At 42.1% G+C, this 26,399-nt stretch overlaps 1 protein-coding gene across 30 annotated transcripts in view; it reads right to left on the reverse strand.

The window, feature by feature from the left end:
• Positions 1-26,399, reverse strand: part of ttn.2 (titin, tandem duplicate 2) — a 226,054-nt gene that overhangs the window by 70,656 nt on the left and 128,999 nt on the right. For all 30 annotated transcript variants that reach the window (XM_040034145.1, XM_040034143.1, XM_040034160.1 and 27 more), the window contains 33 exons: positions 23,338-23,462; positions 23,123-23,241; positions 22,839-23,019; positions 19,216-19,518; positions 18,608-19,114; positions 18,194-18,496; positions 17,769-17,925; positions 17,500-17,642; positions 16,117-16,235; positions 15,828-16,005; positions 15,378-15,662; positions 15,000-15,293; positions 14,592-14,891; positions 14,125-14,433; positions 13,762-13,988; positions 13,347-13,661; positions 13,115-13,229; positions 12,671-12,979; positions 12,400-12,581; positions 12,065-12,194; positions 11,805-11,956; positions 11,412-11,559; positions 11,097-11,317; positions 8,428-8,524; positions 7,924-8,220; positions 7,136-7,435; positions 6,454-6,768; positions 5,993-6,216; positions 3,235-3,385; positions 2,866-3,147; positions 2,372-2,674; positions 1,580-1,885; positions 327-608 (listed from right to left, as the gene is read on the reverse strand). In XM_040034145.1, coding sequence (XP_039890079.1) covers positions 327-608; positions 1,580-1,885; positions 2,372-2,674; positions 2,866-3,147; positions 3,235-3,385; positions 5,993-6,216; positions 6,454-6,768; positions 7,136-7,435; positions 7,924-8,220; positions 8,428-8,524; positions 11,097-11,317; positions 11,412-11,559; positions 11,805-11,956; positions 12,065-12,194; positions 12,400-12,581; positions 12,671-12,979; positions 13,115-13,229; positions 13,347-13,661; positions 13,762-13,988; positions 14,125-14,433; positions 14,592-14,891; positions 15,000-15,293; positions 15,378-15,662; positions 15,828-16,005; positions 16,117-16,235; positions 17,500-17,642; positions 17,769-17,925; positions 18,194-18,496; positions 18,608-19,114; positions 19,216-19,518; positions 22,839-23,019; positions 23,123-23,241; positions 23,338-23,462 — 7,679 coding nt within the window. The remainder of the gene's footprint in view (positions 1-326; positions 609-1,579; positions 1,886-2,371; positions 2,675-2,865; positions 3,148-3,234; positions 3,386-5,992; positions 6,217-6,453; positions 6,769-7,135; positions 7,436-7,923; positions 8,221-8,427; positions 8,525-11,096; positions 11,318-11,411; positions 11,560-11,804; positions 11,957-12,064; positions 12,195-12,399; positions 12,582-12,670; positions 12,980-13,114; positions 13,230-13,346; positions 13,662-13,761; positions 13,989-14,124; positions 14,434-14,591; positions 14,892-14,999; positions 15,294-15,377; positions 15,663-15,827; positions 16,006-16,116; positions 16,236-17,499; positions 17,643-17,768; positions 17,926-18,193; positions 18,497-18,607; positions 19,115-19,215; positions 19,519-22,838; positions 23,020-23,122; positions 23,242-23,337; positions 23,463-26,399) is intronic.

Consider the following 26,399-nt stretch of genomic DNA (forward strand, 5'->3'; position numbering starts at 1 on the left):
CTTACTACTCTAATTTTCTGTCTGATTTTGATGTGTTGTGTATCCAAGTAGTCTAAAAAATCTTGACTTTTTCCAGACTACACATGGCCATTAGGTCTTAAATGCTCAGACAGACAGAGGCACTGTTTTAAGTGCCTTCTCTGAATTTTAGTTTTTAAACCTCTGATTTGATTTTGAGTCATATACAAGCAGCTGACCACTCATCTCGATACATCCATTAACATATCCTTCATTTCTGGTGTTAGGTGTTGGTTCGGATCAATGCTACTTTTGTGTTGTGTCAGTTCCACAGCTGGTCAGGTCATTAGCTCTTTGCTGTGACTCACCGACCACAGTGATGGTGCAGATTCCCGAGCGAGTGCCGGCAGCATTCTCCACGCTGACACAATAGCGGCCGCTGTGTTCTCTCTTGGCCTTGCTGATGTTGAGGCTGAGGTGGTGGGTGGTGCTGTGGAGGCTGATGTCCTCATCTGCCTTCAGGTCCTCATCATTCTTTGTCCAGGTGATAGCAGGGGCCGGTTTGCCACTGTAGCGTCCCGACAGCATGCAGGTGTCTCCCACCTTTACCATGAGCTTTTCCCTGAAGTCCAGGTCCAGAGTCGGTGGCTCTGCAGGGGTAACAGTTAAGCTAGTTATTATATCAGCTGAAAATCTTCCCCTAGATCATTTTCTCTGATATATAAGACCATTTCCACACCTACAACAGTTACAATGGCACATTTTGTCACATTTTCTTACTTCATATCAAATTATTTAATCCTGTTTATTGTATTTCCACAACAACCACGAAGATCAAGTTCCAGTCCATGTGTGTTGAAAATCTTACAACAGATGCATTGAAGCCTTTAAAAATAACTTAAAATAAAAATATATTTACAGTTATTCTGTATGAACAAACATAGGCAACAGGAATGTTCACACATAGCTTAAACCCCACAATCTGCACACATGAAGGTGGGGTTCAAAAATGAGTGAATGTCATCAGTTCAGTATCTAACCATATTTGGACTTCCCTTCTTTTGCTGAAATACGACCTAGAAGAACCTGACCTAAAAATGTATTTTTACACATGAATATGACCTTTTGAATATAAAATGTCATAATTTTGTCTTTTCACATTATTTGGAGAAGCAGGGTTAACACAAGACTTCCACACACACTACGGTGACACTCTGCCATTTAGATATTTGTATTAAATTTTCTCATAATTAGCAAATAACATATTGGCCAAAAGTATGTTTAGTGAGATTAAGGTAACCGTGATCTTTGACAATCAGAATCTAATCAGTTTATCCGTGAGACCAGGAAAACTCAAGTTATCTCCATTATCAGAATAGAACGACTGAATAAAAACATACAACCTCTGGCATTTGCTGACAACTGAAGCATTAAAACATCTCTTTATGTCATTACATGGCAAAACACTGACAAACCTCGAATTACATCCCAAAACCAACTTGCTGAAACAACTGTTATACCTCATAAGCAATGTTGAATCATAGTTACCATCCTTGGTTTTCACATTGGTGAGTCACTAGTTTTTCTGATAAAATGAATGTTGTCATGTTGTGTCACTTACCAAGTTCATCCTTGCACTGCACAGGTTTGGTGGCAAAAGATGGTTTGCCTTGTCCCACCTGGTTGACAGCTGAGACTCTGAACTCATGGCTTGAGCCTTCCTTCAGCCCAGTTAGTGTGAACCGTCTGTCCATCAGCTTGTCCTCTCCGCCTACTCTCACAAAGCTGTCATGGCCTATCATTCGGGACTCAAGGACATAGCTGGTCACATCTGCACCACCATCATATTTGGGTGGTCTCCAGGTGACGGAGATGGAGTCTTTGGTAATAGCTGTGATGATTAGATCCTCAGGACGCTCTGGGACAGCTGCAGAAGATACAAACACAGAGTGACAGCAGTTTTTTTTGTTCTACCCAAATGACTGTCAAAGGGTTTCGTGCCTCACGAGCGGTTGTTGTTGTTTTCCTGTAGATATTCTGCACAAATTGTGAGGAGTTGACTTGTAAAAAAGATTTACTTCCAGGTTATAATTAACATTCAAATTATTGAAAGTATATAATTGAAAAACTATTTTTGCGCTTCCACAGATTTAAAACAAATTTGTAATAATTAATTGATGAATTAATTAATTTTTAAAACGACATAAAATCAGCATCTTCTAAAGATTTCATGCCTAATAGTTGCAACTTTGAAATGAGGATTTAAAAAAAAACTTTGTATATAACAATTCAGCAATAACTCCTATTATGTTTTTTCTAGTTTGGTGATTACCCTTAAAATTGTAAAGAAGTTACAACTAAAATGTTAAATAAGGGACTCTCTTCCTTTCAGGTTACTACATGTTGGACTTACAGATGGGATCTTTGATGAGAACCATCTTGTCGGTCTCGACGAAAGGTCCCATGCCTATGATGTTCTCAGCTGCAATCCTGAAGAAGTAGCCCTTGCCATCGATGAGTCCTTGTACTACAGCATTGTTTCTTGTCACTGTGTAAGATACAGAGGTCCAACCCATGCGGTCTGACTCTCTCTTCTCAATAATATAGTTGGTAATGGCTGAGCCGCCATCATCCTCAGGGGAGTACCAGGTCAGCTTGCAGGAGTCATTGGTCAGGTTCTCTCCAGCGAAGGGAAGACCAACTGGTCCAGGAACGTCTGTAGAGATAAGGACGGAGTCAGAGTCAAGAAAATATAGAAACAGTTCTGTTTTAAGTAGAGTGGAGTTCTCAGTGACTCTGCACATAAAGCTTCCATATTCTACTTGGATACGCGGTTAAGAAAGTGGATGGGACAGCTCTTTATGCATCAGCATGTTCAAATTGTTTGAGGTGAATGTGATTACCCACCCAGGACCTCAACAATGACCGCCTTCTTCCTCTCTCCGCCCTCGTTCTTTGCACTTAGTGTATAAATGCCCTGGTGTTGGCGTCTGCAGTTCTTAATGACCAGTGAATTAGAGATGCCTGTCGTCTCCACCACGGCCTCTTTGGGCACCTCACTGTCATCCCGGCACCAAGTGATCTGTGGGGCAGGTTTGCCGGACACGTAGGCGATAATGCGGATGGTGCCACCAGCATGGACTACGATTTTCTCCTTCACTGAGGCGTCAAGATCCATCTCAGGAGGAACTGCACGAGACGGGGACAATTTTTACGTTTGTGTTATTAACAAAAATTATTGCTTTGCCAGATGTTAAAGTTGGATCTGTATCTTACTTGTTCTGTCTTTGACCTCAATTAGCTCAGACACTAATCCAGGGTCTCCTACTCCAGCAGCATTCACAGCTCGGACTCTGAAGCGGTACAGACCACCTTCCTTAAGGCCAGCCACCACAAATTTAGTTCCTCTGATCTCAGTGTCCTTTGCCTGGGCAGAGACGAAATGCAAATTAACTTTCACTTAATCATGTTAAAAACACTACATACTGGATCTTCATTGGCTTTGTGGAGATGTCTCAAATCCTGAAGTCAACATTACAACATTAAAGATGAGTTCAGAGCAACTGATGTCACTCTGTAAAGTAAAGATACATATATACACAGATTACATTATTTTACTGCATCATTACAACCATAGTGCTCTATCTCTTCATAGATTTAATGCATTGGTGTCTTATGTTATTCACTGCATTTTATTCAAATGGATCTAGAACAGTTTCATATGGTCTCGTATTTTATCTAACATAGCTGTATTTTACGGACCTAAGGAAGGACCACCAAACCTCACCCATATGTTCACAAACAATTCAAACTAAGTGGTTTTCACTTTAGCGTATTCATTCTTCCTTTGTTTTTATCATGTACAGATTTATGATTCACTTTAAGCAACTGGATGAATAAAAACAAAGAATCTGAAGTTTAACACTATATTTTTGTTGTTATTCATGATGTAGCCGGATGGGCTACTCGCCTTTCTCTTTCTCTCTCGCTCTACCGTCCTCGCGCTCTCCTGCGCAACTAGGTTAATTGGGAACCCTCCTGCATATTGATTGCAGGGTGCCGTCAGCCCGTATAAAGCTAAGCCGGTGTTTTTCTGGATCGTTCCTCCCGTGCGTTTGGCGCAAAGCAGCAGTAAATGCTGGCACACCGTGACGGATTGATCAGCAAGCGAGTAGATCATATGACAGCTACAGGTAGTGATGGTGAGATGAACTGAAGCTTCCATCCAACTGGTCGACTCATGGTTCGAAGCATTGTGATGATTCATTTGCTCTACTGTGTCATCAAGTGGACGTTTCAAGTGAAACGGGCTCTGTGATTATAATGATGTGACGTGTGACGTGTTTTCATGGTTATTCATCCCGAATATTGTCTCAGTATCTCTGATACAAAAGAGAAAGTGGAAACTATCAGGACAGAGTTTTGGTATGACTGTGTAACTGTTAGCCTCAGACAGTCAGTCAATAGTATAATTCAGATCATAGATCAGTACATTTACATATTTTTATAACTATAAAAAGGAAGCTGACACTTTCGAGACTTTATCAAAGGTTTAAGCATCACAGCAGATGCCTTTGTGTCAAAGTAGCTGAAGATAAAACAGAAAAACGATTTTACAAAAATATTCTGCAGTAGATCAAAAACGAAAGAAATCCATTAATCAATAAATGAACATTACCTGATGCTGCTGAAATGAAGCAGAGCAAATTACAGAGGTTTTATTACAGACACAGCTGAGCATTTTGCAATTTTGCATAATGTTAAAAAGTTTAAATTTGTTCAGAAGCCTATTGAACAGCAGAAATTAGGTTTTCTTTTCAGAAGTAAGTAAAAGGGAAAAAACAGCGGCTGACAGCCTGTAGACTTGTGCATAACAAGCAAGCGAATAATGCAGAAAACAGATTTTTAGACGGGAAACTGTTCTTGAAGTACACTGTGTGTGTGTGTGTGTGTGTGTGTGTGTGTGTGTGTGTGTGTGTGTGTGTGAATTCATGATGACATTTATGTGAAGCTTAGTTTGGATCTTCTTTGGCTGCTGGTTCGGTCAATATTGTTAGGAGAGAAATAAAACCTGCAGCTTCAGAATCAGCGCAAAAAGGGCGTAAATACGAAGCACAGACCCACCGACGGATCAGAATCAGCGAGCTGTCGGCTTTCAGCCCCGACCGTGTCCGTGCTGTCGGTGAGAAAGTCACATCTCACTGATTCTGATGCGTCAGCGGGTTCGCGCTGTGTGTTTACGTCTTTGTGCAGAATCGGTGTTCCTGCTCTCATTTACTGTTTTAGCTGTTTGGTGGTTGCTGAAATGTAGTGAAATTTATATTAAAAATCAGATTTTAATGAATTGAGATTTTAATGAATCGATATCGTTATCCAAGCTAGATAATCGATAATCAAAACCCGCCCCTGGTAACTGTGTAATCATGCTTATGTACATCTGGTCTGGATAATGACACAAACTAGTGTGTGGCGCTTTTTAATAAACTAAGAATCAGATTATAGGATCTGTAGTGTTGTTTATTTATATTACTGTGTGCATACTTTATTAGGAGAGATGAGATTAAAAAAATCTCTCTTTTAACATATTGCTCTGTGTTGTATTTCAGTGGACGGAGGACGTGCCAGTGGCCCTGGGACCTCAGGTGGTGGGTCGTTTTCACACTTTCTTTTGCACAGCACCGGGTGGGCTGTAGTGATTTTATTTTTGTGTGATTTTCTTTTGAGTCCACGGCTGCTGGTAAGTCCAAGTTCCATGATTGTTTTATTTTTAACTTGAGGACACTGTCAACCACAGCGCTACCTTTTGCTTTCTAATATTTTATTTATTTTAACCGTAAATAAAACTGTATTAATATTGGAGCCAACCTGCCTCGGTGTGCATCCTCGAATCTGTGCGGCCTCTTTTTATTCCTTTTATCTATTTTTCTTAAATGTATATTTCCTGGGGGTGAAATTCCCCTGGGTGGCGCTGTCATTTTACGATTTCTTTTATAACCCCGCCGACCACCTGGTCACAATCTGTTTCTCTTTTTACCTTCTCCCAGGCCTCTTCAGTTTCTGTTTCCTTCTCCTCTTCAGCTACACTCAGGAGTAGCCTCCTCTGAGCTTTCTTCTCCTCTTCCTCCTTGTTCACCTCCTTGAACTCCACAATGTAGCCTGTGACTTTTGACCCTCCGTCCACCAGAGGCGGTATCCACTCGAGCTCAACTGTAGACTTTGTCCAGTCTGTTACCTTTGGAGTGGGCGGTCCAGGAGGCTCTGCATGTACAAATTGAAATACTGTAAAGCTCTAGTTTCTGCTAAATCACAAATGTGATTAGAAGCATACACAATGGTAAAACATGTTTCAGCACCAACACAATTTGCTGTCTGGAGTTTGACATTTCATTTGGGATCATTTATTTTAGTTTTGCTCGAGAATCATTTAACAGGATCTAATCTTTGTTACAATGTTGCTGCTAACATGCTTTAACACAATAATAACTTCTGTCTTACTGATGGGGTCTCTGCAGAGTATGGGGTCAGAAGGTATACTGGGCAGTCCACAGCCAGCAGCATTGACAGCAATGACCCTGAACTGGTATAGGGCCCCTTCCAGTAGCCCAGTGACATCCCAGTTGTTGCCCAGTGGCAGTGCCCTAATGGGCTCACGGTTGACACGGATCCAGCGCTTGGCAGTGGTCTCCTTCTTCTCGATGATGTAGCCAGTGACGGGGGACCCGCCATCGTACTTGGGTTCTTCCCAGTTGACAGTCATTGACTCCAGACAGACTTCGGTCACAGTGGGCTTCTCACACTGACCGGGGACAGCTGCAAGAGGACAGGGCTGTTATCCACGATCCACCCATAATCAATACATCATTTGTCTATGAATTACCAGACAGACAGATCGGAATCCTCTAGAGGTGTGGGTGTTAGTGACACAGTGTAATATGTAATATTGTCTACGTTTGGCCTGTTAAAGGCCAATTTCTCTTTTTAATATATCCTGATATATAAAACCATAGAATTGACAGTAGTGTTTTTAATATTAGAAAATGATGACGGTAAATTATGCAGTAAGTGGACCGTAAAGAAATAATTTAACATGTAATAGATAATATTAACATAAAGTGTAATACAAGTTATTTGTCCTCATTTGTGTAATGAGGGTGAAGACGTGATGGTCTAAACTCACTGAAGAGATTTCTGGCCTTCTCTGGATCACTGACCAGTGGTGGGCCTACTCCAAACTTGTTTTGAGCCATGACTCTGAACTCATACTCATGGTTCTCGGTCAGCCGGGTTACCACATAGGTACACTCTTTGGGATCATTGGAGACATGGACCCAGGATTTCCTGTTCTCCTCACGCTTCTCAACCACGTAGTTGGTGATCTTAGATCCACCGTCATCGATGGGAGGGTTCCAGGCGAGGCCTATTCTTTCTGCAAACACCTCCGTGAACTTGATTGGTCCGACTGGGGGACCGGGAGGCCCTACACAGGGAGGGAGGCTGAGTCATATATGTATATCTGAAGAGACCTGGAAATCACTTCAACCAGTGATCAAACCTGCTATCACCTGATAATTAAACTGCTACGAGACTTTTTACCTTAATTTGAGAACATCACACAATTTGAATAAACTGAGTCTCTGTTTCAAAATGCAAGTGGACAAAATGACATTCTCCTTCTCTCTGAAGATTGCTGTTTTTAATTGAACATTACAAACTTTTTTAGACAAAGAACTGACTTTGGATACTGCAAAGGCTTTGAGTCGGGCATAGCGCTGTTGATTTGAAGGTGACACAGCGCTCTGCCAGGCCTCGCGCCTGGTAATGAAACTTGTACTGCTGTTGCCTTTAAGTTAAATTATCTGATGAGAAATATGGTTTGCTGTGATTCAGCTTTGTTGAGAAATAAAATCCAAATATTTTTTAAGAGTTGAAAAGACACATGTAACATCTTTAGGTTGAATTTCTTACCAAACACTGAGAGCTTGATGCCCTTGCAAACAGTGCCCAGACTATTAGTGGCGGTCAGGCTGTAGAGTGAGCTGTCATGCCTGCTGGCTTGCTGTATTAGAAGGGTGCACTTATCCTGGGTTACTAGTTTGTTGATATGTTGGTCATACTGAATGGCAGACTTCTCCTCAGGTTTGTCCAGACTGGCTTTGTGCCAAACGAGGCTGGGGAACGGACAGCCACTAACTTTTGCAACAATGCTGATGTCACAGCCCTCCTCTCCCTCCATAGCCTCGCGTAGTTCAATAGTGGGCGGACCTGCAGAGAGATGATCCGTTTGTTATGATCAACAAAACAAACTGTTTGTTAATCACCATCATAAAGTTAACTGAATGCAACATTCTCAGGCACCCACAGATGTTCGTGAGACAGCTCCTATGAATATTTGACTTAAAAAACAAACGTGTTGGTCACATAGAGTGGAATATGAGTAGCCTGTGATTGGCTGAAGAGGCTGTTGCTCACATGTCTGATCCTTGATGACCATGGGTCCAATGGTGGCAGAGGGTCGGCTGGGTCCAGCAGCATTTACAGCTTTTACTCTGAACTCATATTCTCCTCCCTGTAGATTAACAAGACAGTCAACACAAAGTTTGGGTAAAATTCCAGTAGAAATTCCCAAATCACTGTGGAAAGTGGGCTGAAAGCTCAGGTTTTATCCTCTCCTGTTATTTTTTGTTGTTTGTTTTTTTAAGTAAAAAATATAAATGTCCTTCAGAAGCAACTCTCTCTGCAGGATACATTTTGGCTTAATTCTCAAATTTTGTGTTGGAGAAATACAAGTTAAAATTACAGTAACATCGCAAAGAGATAGAGTGGGTTAAAGATTATGCACTAAATATTAATCATCTTAAAAAACTTTAAAGTAAAAAAAGCAATCTTTATTGCATTATTTGCATTATGTCTTAATGCATCATTGATCATCCAGAAATCCCAAAAAGCTGATTCTGTTCATCTGGAGGTAACGTTTTCAGTGGGAGAAAAGTTTTGCCAAAAATTGGTCCACCCCAAGGATCCAGTCCCCCGACACAAACAGAGTAACATACTGTACGCTGTTATGTCACGGGGTGAAACGGGACAAGTTATTTGGAGTTTTTACTGTGCATGTTTTGCGATGTTTTATCTGTTTAATATTTTAATATTGTATATTGGGTTTGTTTGTATGAGTTCTATTGCATGTTTTTATCTTATTTAATTGAACAACTGTCCTGTAAAGACTCCACCCCTATCTGATTACTAACTTGATTTCACCTGAGAGGTACCAGAGAGGCCAATAAGAGGGCTGGGTAGACGACAGACAGGAGCGCTTTTTGAGGACGAGTGAGGAAGGAAAGCTTTGTTTTGAGGAGTTGCGCTCGAAGGCTAGAGGCGGAGCGCCTCGGCTTCGGGCTGGAGGCTCGAAGCGGAAGGGACGAAAGAGCGTGACCGGAGTGACTGAGAAGCCGAGCCAGAGATATGGAGAGAAGGCTTGGGCTGTAGAGCTGTGATTGACGGCTGCGCTTGAAGGCTAGAGGCTGAGGGCCTCGGCTTCGGGCTGGAGGCTCGAGACGGATGAGACCGAGAAGAGGACCAGCGCACAGAGCGCCAGTGCACAGAGGGCCAGCGCGCAGATCGCCAGCGGGGAGAGCGGAGATAGCACCAGCGGAAGGCACGAGACGGCTGTGCCGATTTGCAGTTTTAAAGAAGCGGCGGGCGGAGTTGAGAGCTCTGCCCACCCGGGGTAAGTCTCTGACTTATCCCTTTTTATGAAATAAAACTGTCTAGAAGAATAGTGACTGCCGCTCCTCCCTATCGGGACGCGAATGCGGAAAGGAAGGAGAGGACTCCGCTGGGTTTCCCTTTTTATACTACTTCGCTGGATTTCTTAGCTCCCTGGGACTTTTAGGTCGTGGCGCAGGCCACTGGACTTTTAATGTTGTGTTTTATTGATTTTTTATTGTGTTACCCCTTGGCCAAGGTTGTTTTAATTCATTTTACATTTTTAACTATTTAAATATAATAAATTATATTTTAATTATACAGTTTTTAATGTGTGCTTTCCCTTGGCGGCTCCACTGCTCAATCCGGTTGGAGGAAGATTTTCTTCCTTCGCACAAAACCCACTGTGGAAGTAAAACCAGCCTTCCGCCTCCGTTACAGTTACGTGCCAGGAGGATTGCCAGGATTTATACATCAGGGAAACCAAACAACCTCTGGCTAAGACAGGGGTGGGCAATTCCAGGCCTCGAGGGCCGGTGTCCCTGCAGGTTTTAGATGTGTCCTTGAACCAACACAGCTGATTTAAATGGCTAAATTAGCTCCTCGACATGTCCTGAAGTTCTCCAGAGGCCTGGTAACGAACTAATCATGTGATTCAGGTGTGTTGACCCAAGGTGAGATCTAAAACCTGCAGGACACCGGCCCTCGGGGCCTGGAATTGCCCACCCCTGGGCTAAGTGGATGGCACAACACAGAAGAGCCACCTCGTCAGGCCAGGACTCTGCAGTCTATTTACACCTACAGGCCAGTGGACACTCTTTCAATGATGAGGATGTACACCTCCTGGACAGGGAGGAACGCTGGTTTGAGGGCGGAGTCAAGGAGGCCATTTACGTGAAAAGGGAAAGACCATCTCTGAATGGAGGAGGGGCCTAAGGGTACATCTGTCACCATCTTACAATGCTGTGATTGCAGCCATTCCCCAACTCTCTGTGAATGGTACTCATGGCCATTGATCAGTGGTCATGAGAATTTGCATATTAATGATCTTGAAACTGACCATTTTTCACTGGTGGTGCTTGTTTCAGTTATTGGGCAAATTTCCTGTTTATAAGGTGGGAAACCTGCAGTCAGCTGAGACTGAAGACGTCAGTTGGATGAGTGACGAAACGTTTCTCCCACTGAAAATGCTACACCCCGATGAACAGAATCAACTTTTGGGGATTTATTGCATTACATTTTCATCAGTTATCAGTTTGAGTTTTCTAGAAATCATCTTAAATAACTTCCAGAAAGAAAATGATCAATCTTAAAACTAGGACAAAAAGTGACATTTAAAATATGCCTTTCTCCAGCCATGTATTAATAAAGGTGATTCTAATTAATACAGGAAACAAGCAGTACATAGAGGAATACTTTGAAGAGGAAAGACTGACCTCTTTGAGATCCTCTACCACAAAGGTGAGCTCTTCCACATCTCTCTTGTTGCACTGTTTCCAGGTCTCTTTCTCCTTGCCGGTGGTGTCCCAGCTCAATCGTTCAATGATGTAATGCTTCACTGGAGAGCCACCATTATTTTTGGGAGCCTCCCAGCTCAAGGTGACAGTGTTCTTTGTCACCAGGTTAACCTTCAGCTTGGTGGGGGGGTCAGGTGGGTCTGAGAAAGAGGACGGTTAATATTAGGGCAATTCATGTAAACTTTGGAAGTATGTGCTGCATATCTGGAGCTGAAATTCCAAACAAGTCCTCACAGATGGGGTCTCTGGCCCGGGCAGGTTCAGTGGTGACAGTGAACGGGCCGAATCCCAATCGGTTCTCTGCTCGCACTCTGAACAGGTAGTCCTGACCCTCTAGCAGTCCTGGCACCACGTAGGCCTGGCTAGCACAGGCTACATTAACCTGATAACAAAGCAAAAAACTCAACTAATCAATCACAAACAGCAGAATCTTAAAGTTAAACTTAGCTGTTACATCTAGTGCTTCTGAGTCATGGACACATTATTAGAATTATAGAAGCAGCTTACTATTTAGCCTGGGAGTCTCTATCCATTCCTGCAACATCTAATCAAAGGGACTATTTCCATACATTACTTTTGAAACGTAGCAAAATAGGATAGAGAAACTGACAACAAGGTGATGTTTACCTTGGTCCAGGCCTTGTCGGTCACAGATTTCTTCTCAATAAAGTAACTCTTGATTCGCTCTCCTCCATCTGTATCGGGGAGCTTCCAGATCAGCCTCATGGTTGATCGGGTGATGTCAGTAATCTTTAAGTCCTTTGGAGGTCCGGGAACATCTGCAGCCACAAGCACAGTAAAACATTTAGGACACAGGAAAAAGATGCCACTCTGCCATTGCTAGTCATCTATAAGTATGCTTCTCTTAAAAAAAGTCACAAACATACCGAGGACAATGACCCTGATGTTGAGGTGTTTCTGTCCAGACTTGTTCTTGGCTGTGATGGTGTAACGTCCAGAGTGAGTCCTCAGACTGACAGGTATAGTCACAACAGAAGTGGTGTCTGTGGACTCCACCTGAACAAGCAAAACAAAAAAATATTTAAAGAATTGTCTTATGTATTTTGTAAGATATACAAACACAATAATGCAATGGTTTCATAAAATTTTAACAGACAAGTGAAAAATAAGGGAAACAAGGGCAAGAACTCTTCAGAAAGGTGTTTTTTTTTTTGTTTTTTTTTTTTTTTAAAAACCTGGAAATGTGGTATTAAGGTCTCACCTCAGAGTCCACAGGCAGTGTGTGGAGTTTGTTTTTCTTGTGCGACTTGGCTTTGCCGTCAAAGTCCCAGGTTACCTTAGGAGTGGGCCGGCCTTTGATGGTGGTGGGGATTCTAATGGGATCTCCAGCGCGGATGGAAACCAGGTCATCTGCCATCACATCAAGTGTGATTGAAGGTGGAACTGTTGAGTAGGAATTGATAGACACATCAGTGGATGAAATACACAGTATCTACTTATTGTAGTGAAAATTACTTTAAATTCAGACATACGTTGGACATCCTCAATAAGAACTTCACTAGTGCGGGGGCTGGGATCAGACTCTCCAATGTCATTGACAGCAATGATCCTGAAGCGGTAGCGCTTCAGCTCGCGGAGGCTTGGCACTGTAAACTCAGTAGTGGGGTGCAGGGTTTCAGGATCATTTACTCTCACCCACTCTGATGTCCCCTCATCCTGTATCTGGATAATGTAGCCCTTGATGGGACTGCCACCATCACTCTCTGGTGGTTTCCAGGATAGTGTGACATTGTGTTTTGTCTTATCAGCCACCTCGGGAGCAGCAGGCATGCTTGGAGGAGCTGCAGGGAAAAGCAACAGAATGTGAAAAAAGTATCCAAATTCTATCGTTCATCATCCCCCCCGAATCTGGTGGCCAACACCAGACTTAAGTAAGCTGGTGGGTTTTAAAAAGACATGCATTGTCCTTTACTTACTGAGAGGGTCAACAGCAAAGGCAGAGTCAGATGGTCCACTGAAAGGTCCGGTTCCTGCTGAATTACAGGCTGCGACCCTAAACTCGTACTCTGTTCCTTCAAACAGACGTGTCACCTGAGCGACACATAATGCATGCAACAGTATTCAATTTCTAAACAAGGAGTTGTACACACCGAGGCAGTGCTTTGCTTAAAATAAATGCTAAAATTACTAGAAAGCCCCACAGCTCACCTGGTACTCCCAGCCTTTCATGCCCCTCTTTGTGATGGGCATCTTATTGACTTTAGCCCAGTAAGCAGTACCTTTCTCCCTTTTTTCCAGCCAGTAACCAATAATCGTGGAGCCTCCATTATCTCTGGGAGGTTCCCAGGTTAGAGTCATGGAGGTCTTGCAGTACTCTGCAATTGTTGGTTTCTCTGGTGGGCCAGGAAGGCCGAAGGGGTCAATAATTTGAACTTCCTCAGTTGTGCAGGGATCAGAAATACCGTAGCGGTTCTCAGCCCGTACCCGGAAAAGGTAGGTCTTTTTGTTTTCCAGGTTCCAGACCTTCAGAAGATGTAGGTGATGTTACCATTGGAAACCAATTGGACTACATTTATTATTATTAATGTAACTTGTAGTTGGTGCTACTATTATAAAGACATACCCCATATTTTCTCTCAATTATGCTATTTGTAACCTCCTCCCACTGCGGTTCAGGTGGAGCTTCCTGTCCCTCTTCCACCTCAGGCACCTCTGTTACCACTTCCTTCTTCTCAATGATGTAGTTGGTCAGTTCACTTCCGCCATTATCAAGTGGTGCGTCCCAGTTGAGGTAGCAGGACTCACCTCTGATATTGGTTACTCTCACATTCCTTGGTGGAGTTGGTCGGTCTGAAGAGAAGAGCATGAGTTCAGTCAGGACACTGTCAGCTGGTTATTCTGATACAAACAGAACTAGCATAACTAATAACATAACACCATATTTTATGTTATAAAGTACCACCACAGTGACATGATTTCAACTCACCAAGCACCATGACATAGACCGTGTGCGTGGCTGAACCCATGTTGTTGGAGGCAGCCACAGTGTAACTGCCACGGTCCCTCCTGTTGGCTGCTGGGATGGACAGCATGGTCTTGCAATTCATTCTGCCAGTCACATTTGTCTCCATCAGTAGAGTCTCAGTAGGCTTCTCGATCACTACGTCATCCTTAGACCACTCAATCTTAGGGATGGGGAGTCCCAGGACATCAGCTGGGATCTCGATGGATTCACCCTTCTTCACAGTAATGGTGTCCCCTTTGAACTGCTTCAGCATGTGAATCTCAGGAGACACTGAGAGAGGCAAGACAGAAATCAACCAAATCAGAATGCATGAGCCATGAGCCAAGTTATTAGCATCCAACAGCGTTGACTTCTTTATTTTATATACATTTCTCTGGAGAAAACTCTTTCATCCATTACTTGAACAAGTAGAAGTTTTCAGGCTTTACCTTCATCATCTTGGATAACCACAGTCAGTGGGATGGATGGCTCACTCTCTCCAATAAGGTTGGCACACTTGATTCTGAACTCGTACATCCAGGCATCATCCAGGCCCTCCACAGTCATAGTCATGTTGGGACAGATCTCAGTGTTGCAGGGCTCAAAGGCCTGCTGGTCCTGCCTCTTTTTCTCAACAAAGTAACCAATGATAGGGCTGCCGCCATCATTACGTGGTGGTTTCCAGGCGAACGTGATGGAGTTCTTTGTGCGTTCAGTGTAGTGGAACTTCTCAGGATATGATGGCGGGCCTGCAAAACCACAGAAGAAACTTGTTTCAAATACACTTCCACATTTCACACTGCTTCTAAACTCAAAATCCCCAACATCCATAGAATGAAAATAAACGTAGCACTCACCCTGTGGGTCTACAGCCTTGATGGGTCCTAGCTCAACAGGTGGGCCCAGGCCGTATTTGTTCTTGGCGATGACACGGAACAGGTATTCTTGTCCCTCCATAATGCCCACACACTCACACTTGGACGAGGCGGTTTCAACAGGTTGCCTCCATGTGTGCATCTTGGGATCTCTTCGCTCCACGAGGAAGCCGGTCAAGTCACTGCCTCCATCGTCTTCAGGGTCATCCCAGTTCAGAAAGATCATCTTACGAGTGACAACAACAGGCTTCAGGTCTGTGACAGGTCCCGGGACATCTGAAAATAAAACAATATTATCCTGTTTGATCATTTGTTCAACTGATTACAAGTTCAGACTGAATTCTAACGTCCTGGACTCACCCATGACCTCCACTCTGGTCCATGCAGACTTGATGCCACTGGGGTTGCAAGCGGAGATTTGATATTTTCCGCAGTCTTTCCTCTGGACATTCTTGACTGAAAAGATGCTGTTGTTGTCCTCAGTGAGGATCTCCGCACGGTCTTTGTCGGGTTTGCCATCATCCTTGGTCCAGGTGATGGCTGGGTAGGGTTTACCTGTGACTGTAGCAGGTATAAGGAGGTTTTCTCCAGCTCTGATCACGACGCCATTCTTGACAGACAGATCCAATTCAATTACGGGGATCTCTGTTAGTGATGACCAGCAAAGAAGCAAAGAATGAAAAACAAACAAATAAAATACAAGAAGAAGAAGATGTACATCAATACGAAATTAAACAAGATTTGATCTAATTGAACACTGGTTCAAATTTCTACATTTTTAAAAACATTTTTCAGAGTTTTTCAGCTAACCTGCAGGATTTCTGACGAATACAGACTCTGTGAATCCTGGTGTTCCCTCTCCAGCAGCATTACAGGCAATGACTCTGACCGTGTACTTTGCTCCCTCTCTGACTCCATAAACAGTGAAGTTCCGAGTCTTCCACGGACGTTCCGTAGATCTCGACCAGTCCTTGGTACCAGCCATAGCCTGAATAACACCACAGAACAAACAAGAACATCCATCAGGACTGAAATCAACTTCTAACATGACAGAATCTCAAAAACAAAGTTAAAAACTTATGAGAAGTAACTTTTTCACCTTATCCACATGATATCCCAGGATTTCCCCACCTCCATTGTCAGCAGGCGGGTCCCACTCAACTTCGATGGAGTGGTCAGTAGTTGCTGCCACTCGGGCAACTGGAGGACCTGGAGGCACTGTAGAGTCAAAGTAAACACAGATGAATCTCACCCTACGATTGACTATATTTCAGTGAGAATAACTATACCCAGACGAGGTAGGAAGTAATTCAGTTCAAATATTAGACTAAAACAAAAAAACACACTTGGAAATCATCTAATCTAATGTTTTAGATCATCAAACAAAGTGTATTTAACAAAGACAACATAAGTAAATAGAAAATGCTGTTTTTTTTTCATGTTGATTTCATTTAGTAAGAGAATCCAAACCTGCCTGGCCCTATATGAAAAAGTGAACCTAACAGCTGGTTCTACCACCTCTCGCAGCAAGAACTGCAATCAGGTGTTTGCAATAACTGGCAATGAATCTTTTATATTGGTGTGGAAGAATTTTAGTCTACTCTTATTTGCAGATATGTTTGAATTCAGCCATATTGCCCTGTTTGAAGTCATGTCAATCCATTTCTATATGTTTTAAGTCTGGAGTTACTCTTGGCTACTCCAAAAACTTCAGTTGGGCTTTTTAGGCCATCCAAATGTGAACTTGCTGGTGTGTTTTGTATCATCGTACTGCTCCATAACCTGGGTGCGCTTGAGCTTCAGGGCACAAAGTGATGGCTGAATATTCTCTTTCAGGATTTTCTAGTAGAGAAGAGAATTCATGGTTCCATTCATTTGCTCATTTTATGCCAGATGCAACAGGACTCTTCAAAATGTTAAACTGTAACCCTTTCCCTCCACGGCGGCGATGTCTCATTCGAATGCTTGCCATATTAACTTTCGATGGCACTTTATCTGCCTGCCATGTTTGACCACAGGTAATGGGGAATCAGTGTTCGATTCCGGAGAGAACCTGACAAACAACTACCACATCCAAGGAAGGCAGCACACGCACAAATGATCCCCTCCCGACTCAGGGAGGTAGTGACGAAAAATAACAATACAGGACTCTTTCGAGGCCCTGTAATGTGAATGAGATAATCTTTTAAAAAATGTTTTCTATTTACTCAGGTTATCAATTTCTAATATTAAAATTTGTTTGAAATTTTATCTGAAACATATAAATGTGACAAGTATTAAAAAAATAAATAAATAAAATTATGAAAAGGAGCAAATAATTTTACCATAACTTTTTCTTCTTCATACTTCTAAATTCTAAAAATTGCCAGTTGCTCATTTTTCAAATATTAAATAAGTGTTATAGATGGATATAACCAAGAATAAAACATTTAGTGACAACTCACAGTTCTGTCGAACAAAGAATTTAGAACAGTTTACGTACAAATCGCTGGCTGGGCAGTCTTGGGTTCAGAGGGAACACTGAACTTTCCAGGGCCGGCCTGGTTTTCGGCAGCAACTCTAAAGATGTAAGTCAGCCCCTCGATCAGACCTTCAACATTTAGCTCAGGGACAGGGATGATGTTCCTGAAGACCAAAGGTACCATGAAGGCTTTGTTATTACCCTCACACAAGCCAATATGCACTTTCGTGTGTCTTGTTGCAAATTGGAAAAGAAATAAATAAAATGGTTACATTGTATGGTTTTCTCACCTATTTACACGTGCCCAGTGTGAGCTGTTGATCTCACGGCGCTCCACCCAGTATCCCAAGATGGGGCTGCCATTATCATTTGGTTCATTCCATGTGACCAGCATGCTATTGGCTGTGATGTCATCAACTTGTGGTTTATCAGGTGCTTCGGGAGGTTCTAAGGACATACCGAGATGAAATAGCAGAACAAAAATAAGTGGTATGTTACTTTTGTTTGTATACCTTTAAGTTCATTAATAGTACAGTTATCTGTTAATTAATCTACATAATGACATATATTTAATTTCAGCTGACCTTTAATCAGCTACAAACATTTTTATGTTTTAAAACTTTACAAACCAAGCTGAAAAAAACAACAAACAAATAAAACAAAACCAAAAACTAGCTTACAGCATAGACCAGAATAATAATAACTGCACCCATACCAAAAGGATTCTTGGCAATGACCGGTTTGGAGACACAGGGTGGGCCTGCACCATACTTGTTCTCAGCCACGACCCTAAAGATGTACTCCTTCTTCTCAATGAGTTTGGGCACCAAGTAACGACATCCTTTCAATATTGCGGTAACGGTGCTCCAACCAATCTCCAGCTTGGAGTTGTCTTTCTGTTCCAGGGTGTAGTTGAGAATCTCGCTGCCACCATCATCCAGAGGGGGATCCCACTTGCAGATCACAGAGTTCTTCCTCACCTCCTCGAATCTAAAGTTTACGGGAGGCCCGGGAGTATCTGTAGACAGAATAAATGTTCAGATTTGAACTTTTTGTATCTTTTTTTTAAACACATGATTAGATTTAAAGTATAAAGCTTTGGTTATAGAAAACACAAAAGAACTCGCACCGAGTATGTTGACCTCGCAGGTTGCCGAGGCAATGCCATGGTCGTTCTCCACCTTCACCATGTAGACACCATGATCAGGGCGAATCGAGTCCCTGATAACGATAGAGGATACACCCTTGTGGCTATTGTCGATGGCCAGGCGTTCATTTATGGTGGGGTAGTCTGGCTCTTCGACCTCTGGTTGTGGAACTTCCTCCTCCTTTTTCACCTCGCCTTCTTTTTCCTCAGGTTCTTTCACCTCTCCCTCCTTCTCCTCTTTCTTCTCAGCTGTCCCCTCTTCTTTCTCCTTTTCCTGCTTCTTTTCCTCTTCCTTCTTTTCCACCTTCTTCTTCAGGGGTTTTTCAGGTCTCTTCCGGAGTGGCTCAGGCCGAATTGATTGGTTGTTCCAGTACCAGGTGATCTGAGGGTACGGAGATCCTGAAATGTTGGCATCCAGGCAGATCTCGTAGCCTCGCTTCACGGCGAGACCAGACTGCAAGCTGCCACTCAGGAAAACCTTTGGAGGATCTAAGAGAGAAATAAAATCAGACAAACCGAAATGCGTACCTAGAAATAGAGAAAGTGAGAGATAGATCGAGAGAGAACGAGACCACACAGCTGATACATACCAATGGTATCAGCGGCCTTGATAAATGGCGTGTTGCGTGATGGCTCACTGATCCCAGCAGCATTTTCAGCTCTGACTCTAAAGGTGAAGTTCTTTCCTTCTATCAATCCTCTGACGGTGTAGGATAGTACAGGCACCAGGAAGTCATTGCACCTCTCCCACTTGTCCTCTCCTTTCTGCTGCTTCTCTAGGATGTAGCCCATGATTTTGGAGCCACCATCATACATGGGAGGCTTCCAGGTTAGAGTAACAGTACTGGATGTGGGGTTGTGGGTCTCCACATCCACTGGTGGGTCAGGAGCATCTGGAACAAGATTTTGCATTCAGTTAGATTTCTCTTGGAAGCAAAATGTCAAACATTTAAAACTTAGGAAAACTAAATATTCATTTTCACATGGATGAAATATTCTGTTGAATGTTTCTCTCTAATTTAACACACTAAAAAGACTTCATATATGATAAGACACGTGCCACACAAATACTAATACAGCTTTAAGAATGCAAACAGCTTAAAAACCTCAATAAGGTTATTGGAATAACATAACTATGGCATAGTGTTGTGCTATGCCAAAGTCTGGCTATTAAAACATGAATTGGCTCATATTTGAATGAAGAATTCAATCAATATTATGACTGAGTTGTTAGGGTCTGCCCTGCATTCGTTTCACATCTACTCAATCTTAATATAAGTATGAAATGCAACATGAGACACGCCCATATGTATTGTACGCAGAGATACAGAGATAGTTGCAAGGTGAGCAGATGACTACAGTCAGTGTTGGGAAGGTTACTTTTAAAATGTATTCCACTACAGATTACAGATTACATGCCCCAAAATGTATTCCGTTACGTTACTCAGTGAGAGTAACGTATTCTGAATACTTTGGATTACTTAATATATTATCATGCTTTTTACAACTACATGAATGAACTATTGCTGTGTGATTTATTACTATTACTGAAGGTTACTCTCCATACCAACACCAACTAGAATCTTAACCCTTGGATGCACAACCTACCAATACCTACACTCTTCCACGAGTGGGGTCAAAAATGACCCCAAATAGAAATAATGCATTTAGCTACAAACTTGGTTGTTATTCTTCAAAATCTTTAAAACAAAGAGTTGTAACATTCTCATATTTGAGGTATTCCTCATAAAACATGATTGTGACATGAGGCACTTTGCATTTTTATTTATTTTTTCATTAATTTTAAGAAATTGCAGTTTTTCTATCGCTTGTATCACTTTTGTATGCTTGCCCTGCATATACTGCAGAAGCTGGCTCTTCCCTCTGAAAGGCACAAGTTGTTCATCCACTGTAACACAATCACTAGGGATGAATTTCTGCCTGCAGTTGACCAGGAACAGGCCCCATATGTAGCGGAAAGCTGCCATGTGGTTTGTAGGCTCTGGTCCTCTTGTCATCAAAGTGCAAGAAACGGTCAATAAATCTTTGAATTGACATAGTGGCCTTGTACAATGGGTTATGCAGAGGACTCCCAAAAAACACACCGACTGGTACATCCCAGTTCTTCTCACTTCCTGCAAAAATGGTCAATCAAATGAAGGCCAGGAGCTTTTGTTTGATTACATTTTTCCACTCTTTTCCCCTGTCTGTGGCTACTCTTTGTGCCTCCATGTTTGTGCATGTCAGCACCTCTTCTATTATATTATCAGACATGAACATCTTCCATGCATTTACTGGGGAGACAGTACTAAACCCAGGTGCAAGCCCTGGCTGACTAATTCAGAATATTGTGGCCAGAGCAGTAAGAGGGGCTCATTCTGTTGGACTCAATATCCATTTCCTCTTCAGAGGACTCCTCTGTGTCTGACTAGTCTTGTTCGGGGGGAGGGGGATGACAATAGTCTGGGTCCTCTATATCTGAGATGTCAAATTCTGAGTCAATGCCTCCGATGGGCTCTTCATCCCATCCGTCCTGGATCATTTGTAGGGCAAGGTCCACAGCTGGCCTCATAGCAGCCATGTTACTTTAAATATTTATAAAAAAAAAACATCAGAAAGGACAATGTTTGAAATGCACAGGAAACTATAAACAGGGCTGCACATAAATAGTCCGCAGGTGCGCATTTGCTGTCAAAATAAAAGACGCGCACCAGATAAGAAGTTGGAATGTTCGTTTGCGTACATTAGATGTTCTGGAGGAGGACAGACATTTGTTCAGAACTCTTAAAGATGTCGAAGAAGCAAGCTCTGTAAGCAATTACTTTGGTGTTCCTCCACCACAAAAGAGGCACGTATTCTCTGAATTTCTGGGAATACTTTTATTTTGACAGCGAATGCACACCTGAAGACCACTTATGTGCAGCCCTGACTTTAAATCGTGTATGTTACTGTTTAAAAATTAATTCTTGATCCATCAGAAGTGTAAGTGGAACAGTCAGAGTTGCTAAGAATGAAAGTTTCATAGAAAATTCCATAGGAACTGCTTGGGGTCATTTTTGACCCCACTTGTGGAAGAGTGGGGTACTGATACAAAAACAGCATTTTTTTAAAAGATTAATGAAAAAATAAATAAAAATGCAAATGGCCTCATGTTACAAACATATTTTATGAGGAATACCTGGAATATGAATATATTACAACTTTGCATTTTAAAGATTTTGAAGAAAAACAACCCGTGGGGTCATTTTTGACCACACGTGTGCATCTAAGGGTTAATATAAATGAGTAACAGTAGGTGGACATTAGGTAAGGCTGCACTTTTTGCAGCGATCTCGTATAGAAAACTATTCAGCGCGTATATAAAATAGGTCAGCGGCTCCGAACCGTAGTAAAGGGACCTCTGGCTAATACGTCGGGTTCGTGTCGGGCTCGTAGCTGAAAACGAGCTTTACTTTGTTGTCTGGGTCAAGTTTCAGACAGAGAGGCGTTGAAAGGCTGCTCCAACAGAACTTATTGTTTCAGAGGAAACAGGAACACAGTGTACAGTCGAGTCTTAACAGCTTACTTACAGCTGGGCTCGTCAGGCTCTCTGTTTGGCTGCAGTGGTTATTATTATATTTACATGCTTCCAGCTCCCGTTTCTGCTCGGTGACAACTTAAATAATGTTTTGAGTAATAATTTAAAAAAAAAATTTCTTCATGTCATTATGCAACTAGGGGTGACATGGGCCACGAGATTGAGACACGGGCATTAGAGCCTCCTAATGCGTGTTTTGTTTGGGTTTCCATCGGCGTGGAATCACCAAAATAGAGAGGGCATAGCCTAACATACGAAACAGGAAAAAAACGCAGTGTAATCCATTTATTTCAACAAAGTAACTGTATTCTAAATACCACCTTTTTAAACAGTAACTGTAACGGAATACAGTTACTCATATTTTGTATTTTAAATACGTAACGCTGGTACATGTACTCCGTTACTCCCCAACACTGAGTACAAGTGCTATAAAACTTTAAGAACTAATAATCAATCTTAAACTGGGAAAATCACACAGTATCATCTGTGCTGACTCCTGCTGCTATCCCTCGAATGGTTAAGGGTGAATGCTTTAGCTAATCTCCATCTCCATCCCAAGTGATCATATTCTCTACTGGCATCCTCACAGCAGGAAGTAGAATCCTTGTATGACATCACCAGATTTGATTTCCTTACGTTTCTGGTCCTCGGCGATGACTGGGTTGCGGAGCTCGATGAACTCTCCTCCTCCAATCTTGTTAACAGCCTGGACCCTGAAGTAGTACTCTCCATTGTGGATGAGATCTTTGACCACCCAGCTCACCTTGCACTCTCCTGACATTATGTTGACGTATGTCCTCCTGCCGGCCTCACGCCGCTGTGCGGCACCACAAAAGGAACAAATGAAAAAACACATGAGCATTTTATTTTCACTGTCAGATTTCTAACGTGATCAGTAAAAACACGCTGCCATCTCAGACCTGCAAGACATAGTGAAGAACTGGACTACCACCATCATAATCTGGTGGATCCCATGAAACTTTACAGGAGCTCTTTGTGATCTCAGAAGCCACAATTTCCTTGCAAGGACCAGGAAGCCCTGAAGACAAAGACATAGAGACGTGAAAAAAAAATCGGCTCCAGGTTCAGTGTGTCTCTCCAGTGATGTACAAACTGGCCATGTGTGTTTAAATACCGATGACTTTGACATTGATGGTGGCACTGGCACTTCCCAGCTTGTTTTCTAGTGTCACTTTGTACACTCCAGCATCGGCATGAAGACTGCTGTCAATCTCCAGGTGACAGGAGGTATACTCCTTCCTGTTGAGCATCAACCAAGAAAGAAAAGACACAAAGCCATTTTAATGAAGCTCATGTTGGGCTATTTCCTAGCAATTTTCCCAGCTGTTTGTTTGAAGAGTAATTTCAATATAGTATTCTTTAAAGAATATGTTCTTCTATTATATCAGTCATTCCATCTCAAATCAGTACATCCATGAGGGCCTGAAAGGCGCCTATAAATAAAATGTATTATTATTATTTTTTTTATTACATGTTTGGTAACATTTTCTACTTAAACAACTCCAATTTGCTTAAAAGTTTTATGGTCCAAAGTTTACCCATATATAGTGAGTGCTGTGAAATTTTAGTTTTATACATCAGAATTAGTGCTGTCAGCGTTACTCTCGTTAAAATGACGTTAGCGTCATAACCGCATTCACGCGGCAGATCTCTGTTAGCGCGGATTGGCCCATGCTAGGGGCTGCACGGCACTAACGCGCTAACAGGCTAACTGTGCTAACACGTTGATGCTGTGCAACCCTAAAACATGAAATTTTAGTTTTTCACATTAAAATTAAAAAAGAAATATTTTTTAAATGGTCACTTTCAGACCATTGTTTTGCTAACTGAAATATGAATGTATGTGTCAAAAACTAATAAAAACTGGTCTAACAGCTGAAATAGATCAATTTGGGACAGATACGCACATAAAAAAATTGCCTACTAACCCCTCTGACCCTAAATCCCTAATCTATCCCTAACCCAACCCTAAACCTGACATGACTTCTACAGGTAAGCAGAGATCAGGCATGTAAATACTAGGGGTGCAACGATATTCGTATCGATATTGAACCGTTCGATACAGTGCTTTCGGTTCGGTACGCATATGTATCGAACAATACAACATTTGTAATTTATTTTATCAACTTTCCTTCTGACGATGCTGTCTGTGTTGAGCGCTCAGTGAATCTGCGTTCGACTACTCCGCCTAGGCTGCACTGTCGAGCGCAGATCCACTGAGCGCTCAACACAGACAGCATAGTCAGAAGGAAGAGCGCAGGGCAAGCTAGCGAGACAGAAGTTAAGCTCTCCTTGCAACATTCAGATCTGGCGTTTGGAATTATTTTGGTTTTCATGTGACGTATGACCCTGAAGGTAAGCGAGTCATGGACTAAAGTAAAACAGTATGTTGGATGTGCCATGCAATGCTCAATTACATGGGTGGGAACTAGTGTGTTAGCGCAGTTAGCTCGTTAACGTGTTGGCCGTCTAGCCCCATGCACGGGCGATCGGCGGTAGCTCGTTAACGGAGATTTGCCGTGTTGTGGCGTTAAGGTCATTTCAACGAGATCAACCTGAAAGCACTAGTGGGAACACAACGAATATGACTGCACATTTACGCCGACATCATCCTAGTGCAAAGACAAAAACAACAAGCATGCTACTAACTTTAGCCGAGTCATTTAGACAGCTGTTAGCACATGATTCTCCTTATGCTGCTGAGAATATAGCCCAGAAGAAGCGGATAGTATAGCTTTTATTTTGGAAAGAGACATTTCTCTGTAATAAACTCTCTTTTCCAAAGATGAGTGATTCCTCAATCAGATACAGGGCTTGCAATATCGCTAGCCCGACGTCCTGGAGCTAGCGATTTTTTCAGTCGGGCTACCAAAATCTATCTCTTCCCTGCCCGTCGGGCTATTGTAGGAAGGAAAAATATATGTCAATGCTTTTGCATTCTTTCAGAAATGTAGCTGGGTAATTATGTCATTGGCATCTGTGAGCCACTGTCAATATGTGACATATTGAAGTCGCGTTTGAATTTGCGCTTGTTTTTTTGCTTTCACTTTGCAATCGTGCGAACTGTGTATAGAGAGCGACAGCACTGATCTGTGAGTGATGATAATTTGTGCACCAATTCCTCTGACATCGTCTTATTAATCGTTAGCTTACTATGCAAACATGACAAGTGAAATCTCCCGCAGCTTAAACATGTGAGAGGTTGATCGCGCAGAGAATCGCTGAGCTTATGTGAGTGTGTGTGTAAAAGCAGCAGGATATATATTTCAGTTCTGCTGAGCCAAATAAGACAGGTCAGGGTGAAGAAGTGACAGCCAAAGAAAAGCTTACCACAAAACGGAGAAGTTATGACAAATCAGACTATAAGGCAAAAAGAAAGTGCAGCTTTATGGTTTCATGGACAAAAGAATTTCTGTGGCTGCAATATGACGAGCTAAATAACCAGGGCTGCACATAAGTGGTCCGCAGGTGCGCATTCGCTGTCAAAATAAAAAACACGCACAAGGGTTAGGGTTAAATTTAAAAACTGTACTTTTGAGTTAAAATATATATTTATAATTTTAATACATGACAAATTAAAAAGGCATGAACATTTTTTTTGTATCGAAAAAATATCGAACCGTGACACCAAAGTATCGAACCGAACCGAACCGTGAATTTTGTGTATCGTTGCACCCCTAGTAAATACATATAAATTCCCCATTCTTTATACTCCCAGATCGGGTGCTAGTAGAGGCTGGGAGTTTGAGGGTCCTGCTCAGTTTCTTGGACTGCACTCTTCTATCTCTTAGTATATTTTAAACTTAATTTTAAATATCAGACTGAATGATTTGACTGCTCCGGTGCATTAAGTCTCAAACTGTTGGGTAGAGCAAGTGTCAAAAATGGAAACTATGAATATGTTTTAACAACATTATTTTTCAGTTATCACAAAAAGCAATACCTGGAATAGCTAGAATTTTTTTCTATATTTTTCTTACCTTAACTTGCCACTACTCAGACATTTACACATCGGTCCCTAATTAAGGATCTTGATGCATTTTGATGGTAGAAAAAATTAGTGAAAATTTTAGACTCAAATATTCATGTTCAAACTTTTCCTCACATTTAAATGTGTGAAAAATGGCTTGAAAGTGGGTGGATTGCAGACTTTTAATTCTTTTTGTTTGTTATATT

This window comes from Simochromis diagramma, unplaced genomic scaffold (genome assembly GCF_900408965.1).
Source record: "Simochromis diagramma unplaced genomic scaffold, fSimDia1.1 OVJJ01000176.1, whole genome shotgun sequence".
Classification (NCBI taxonomy): Eukaryota; Metazoa; Chordata; class Actinopteri; order Cichliformes; family Cichlidae; genus Simochromis; species Simochromis diagramma.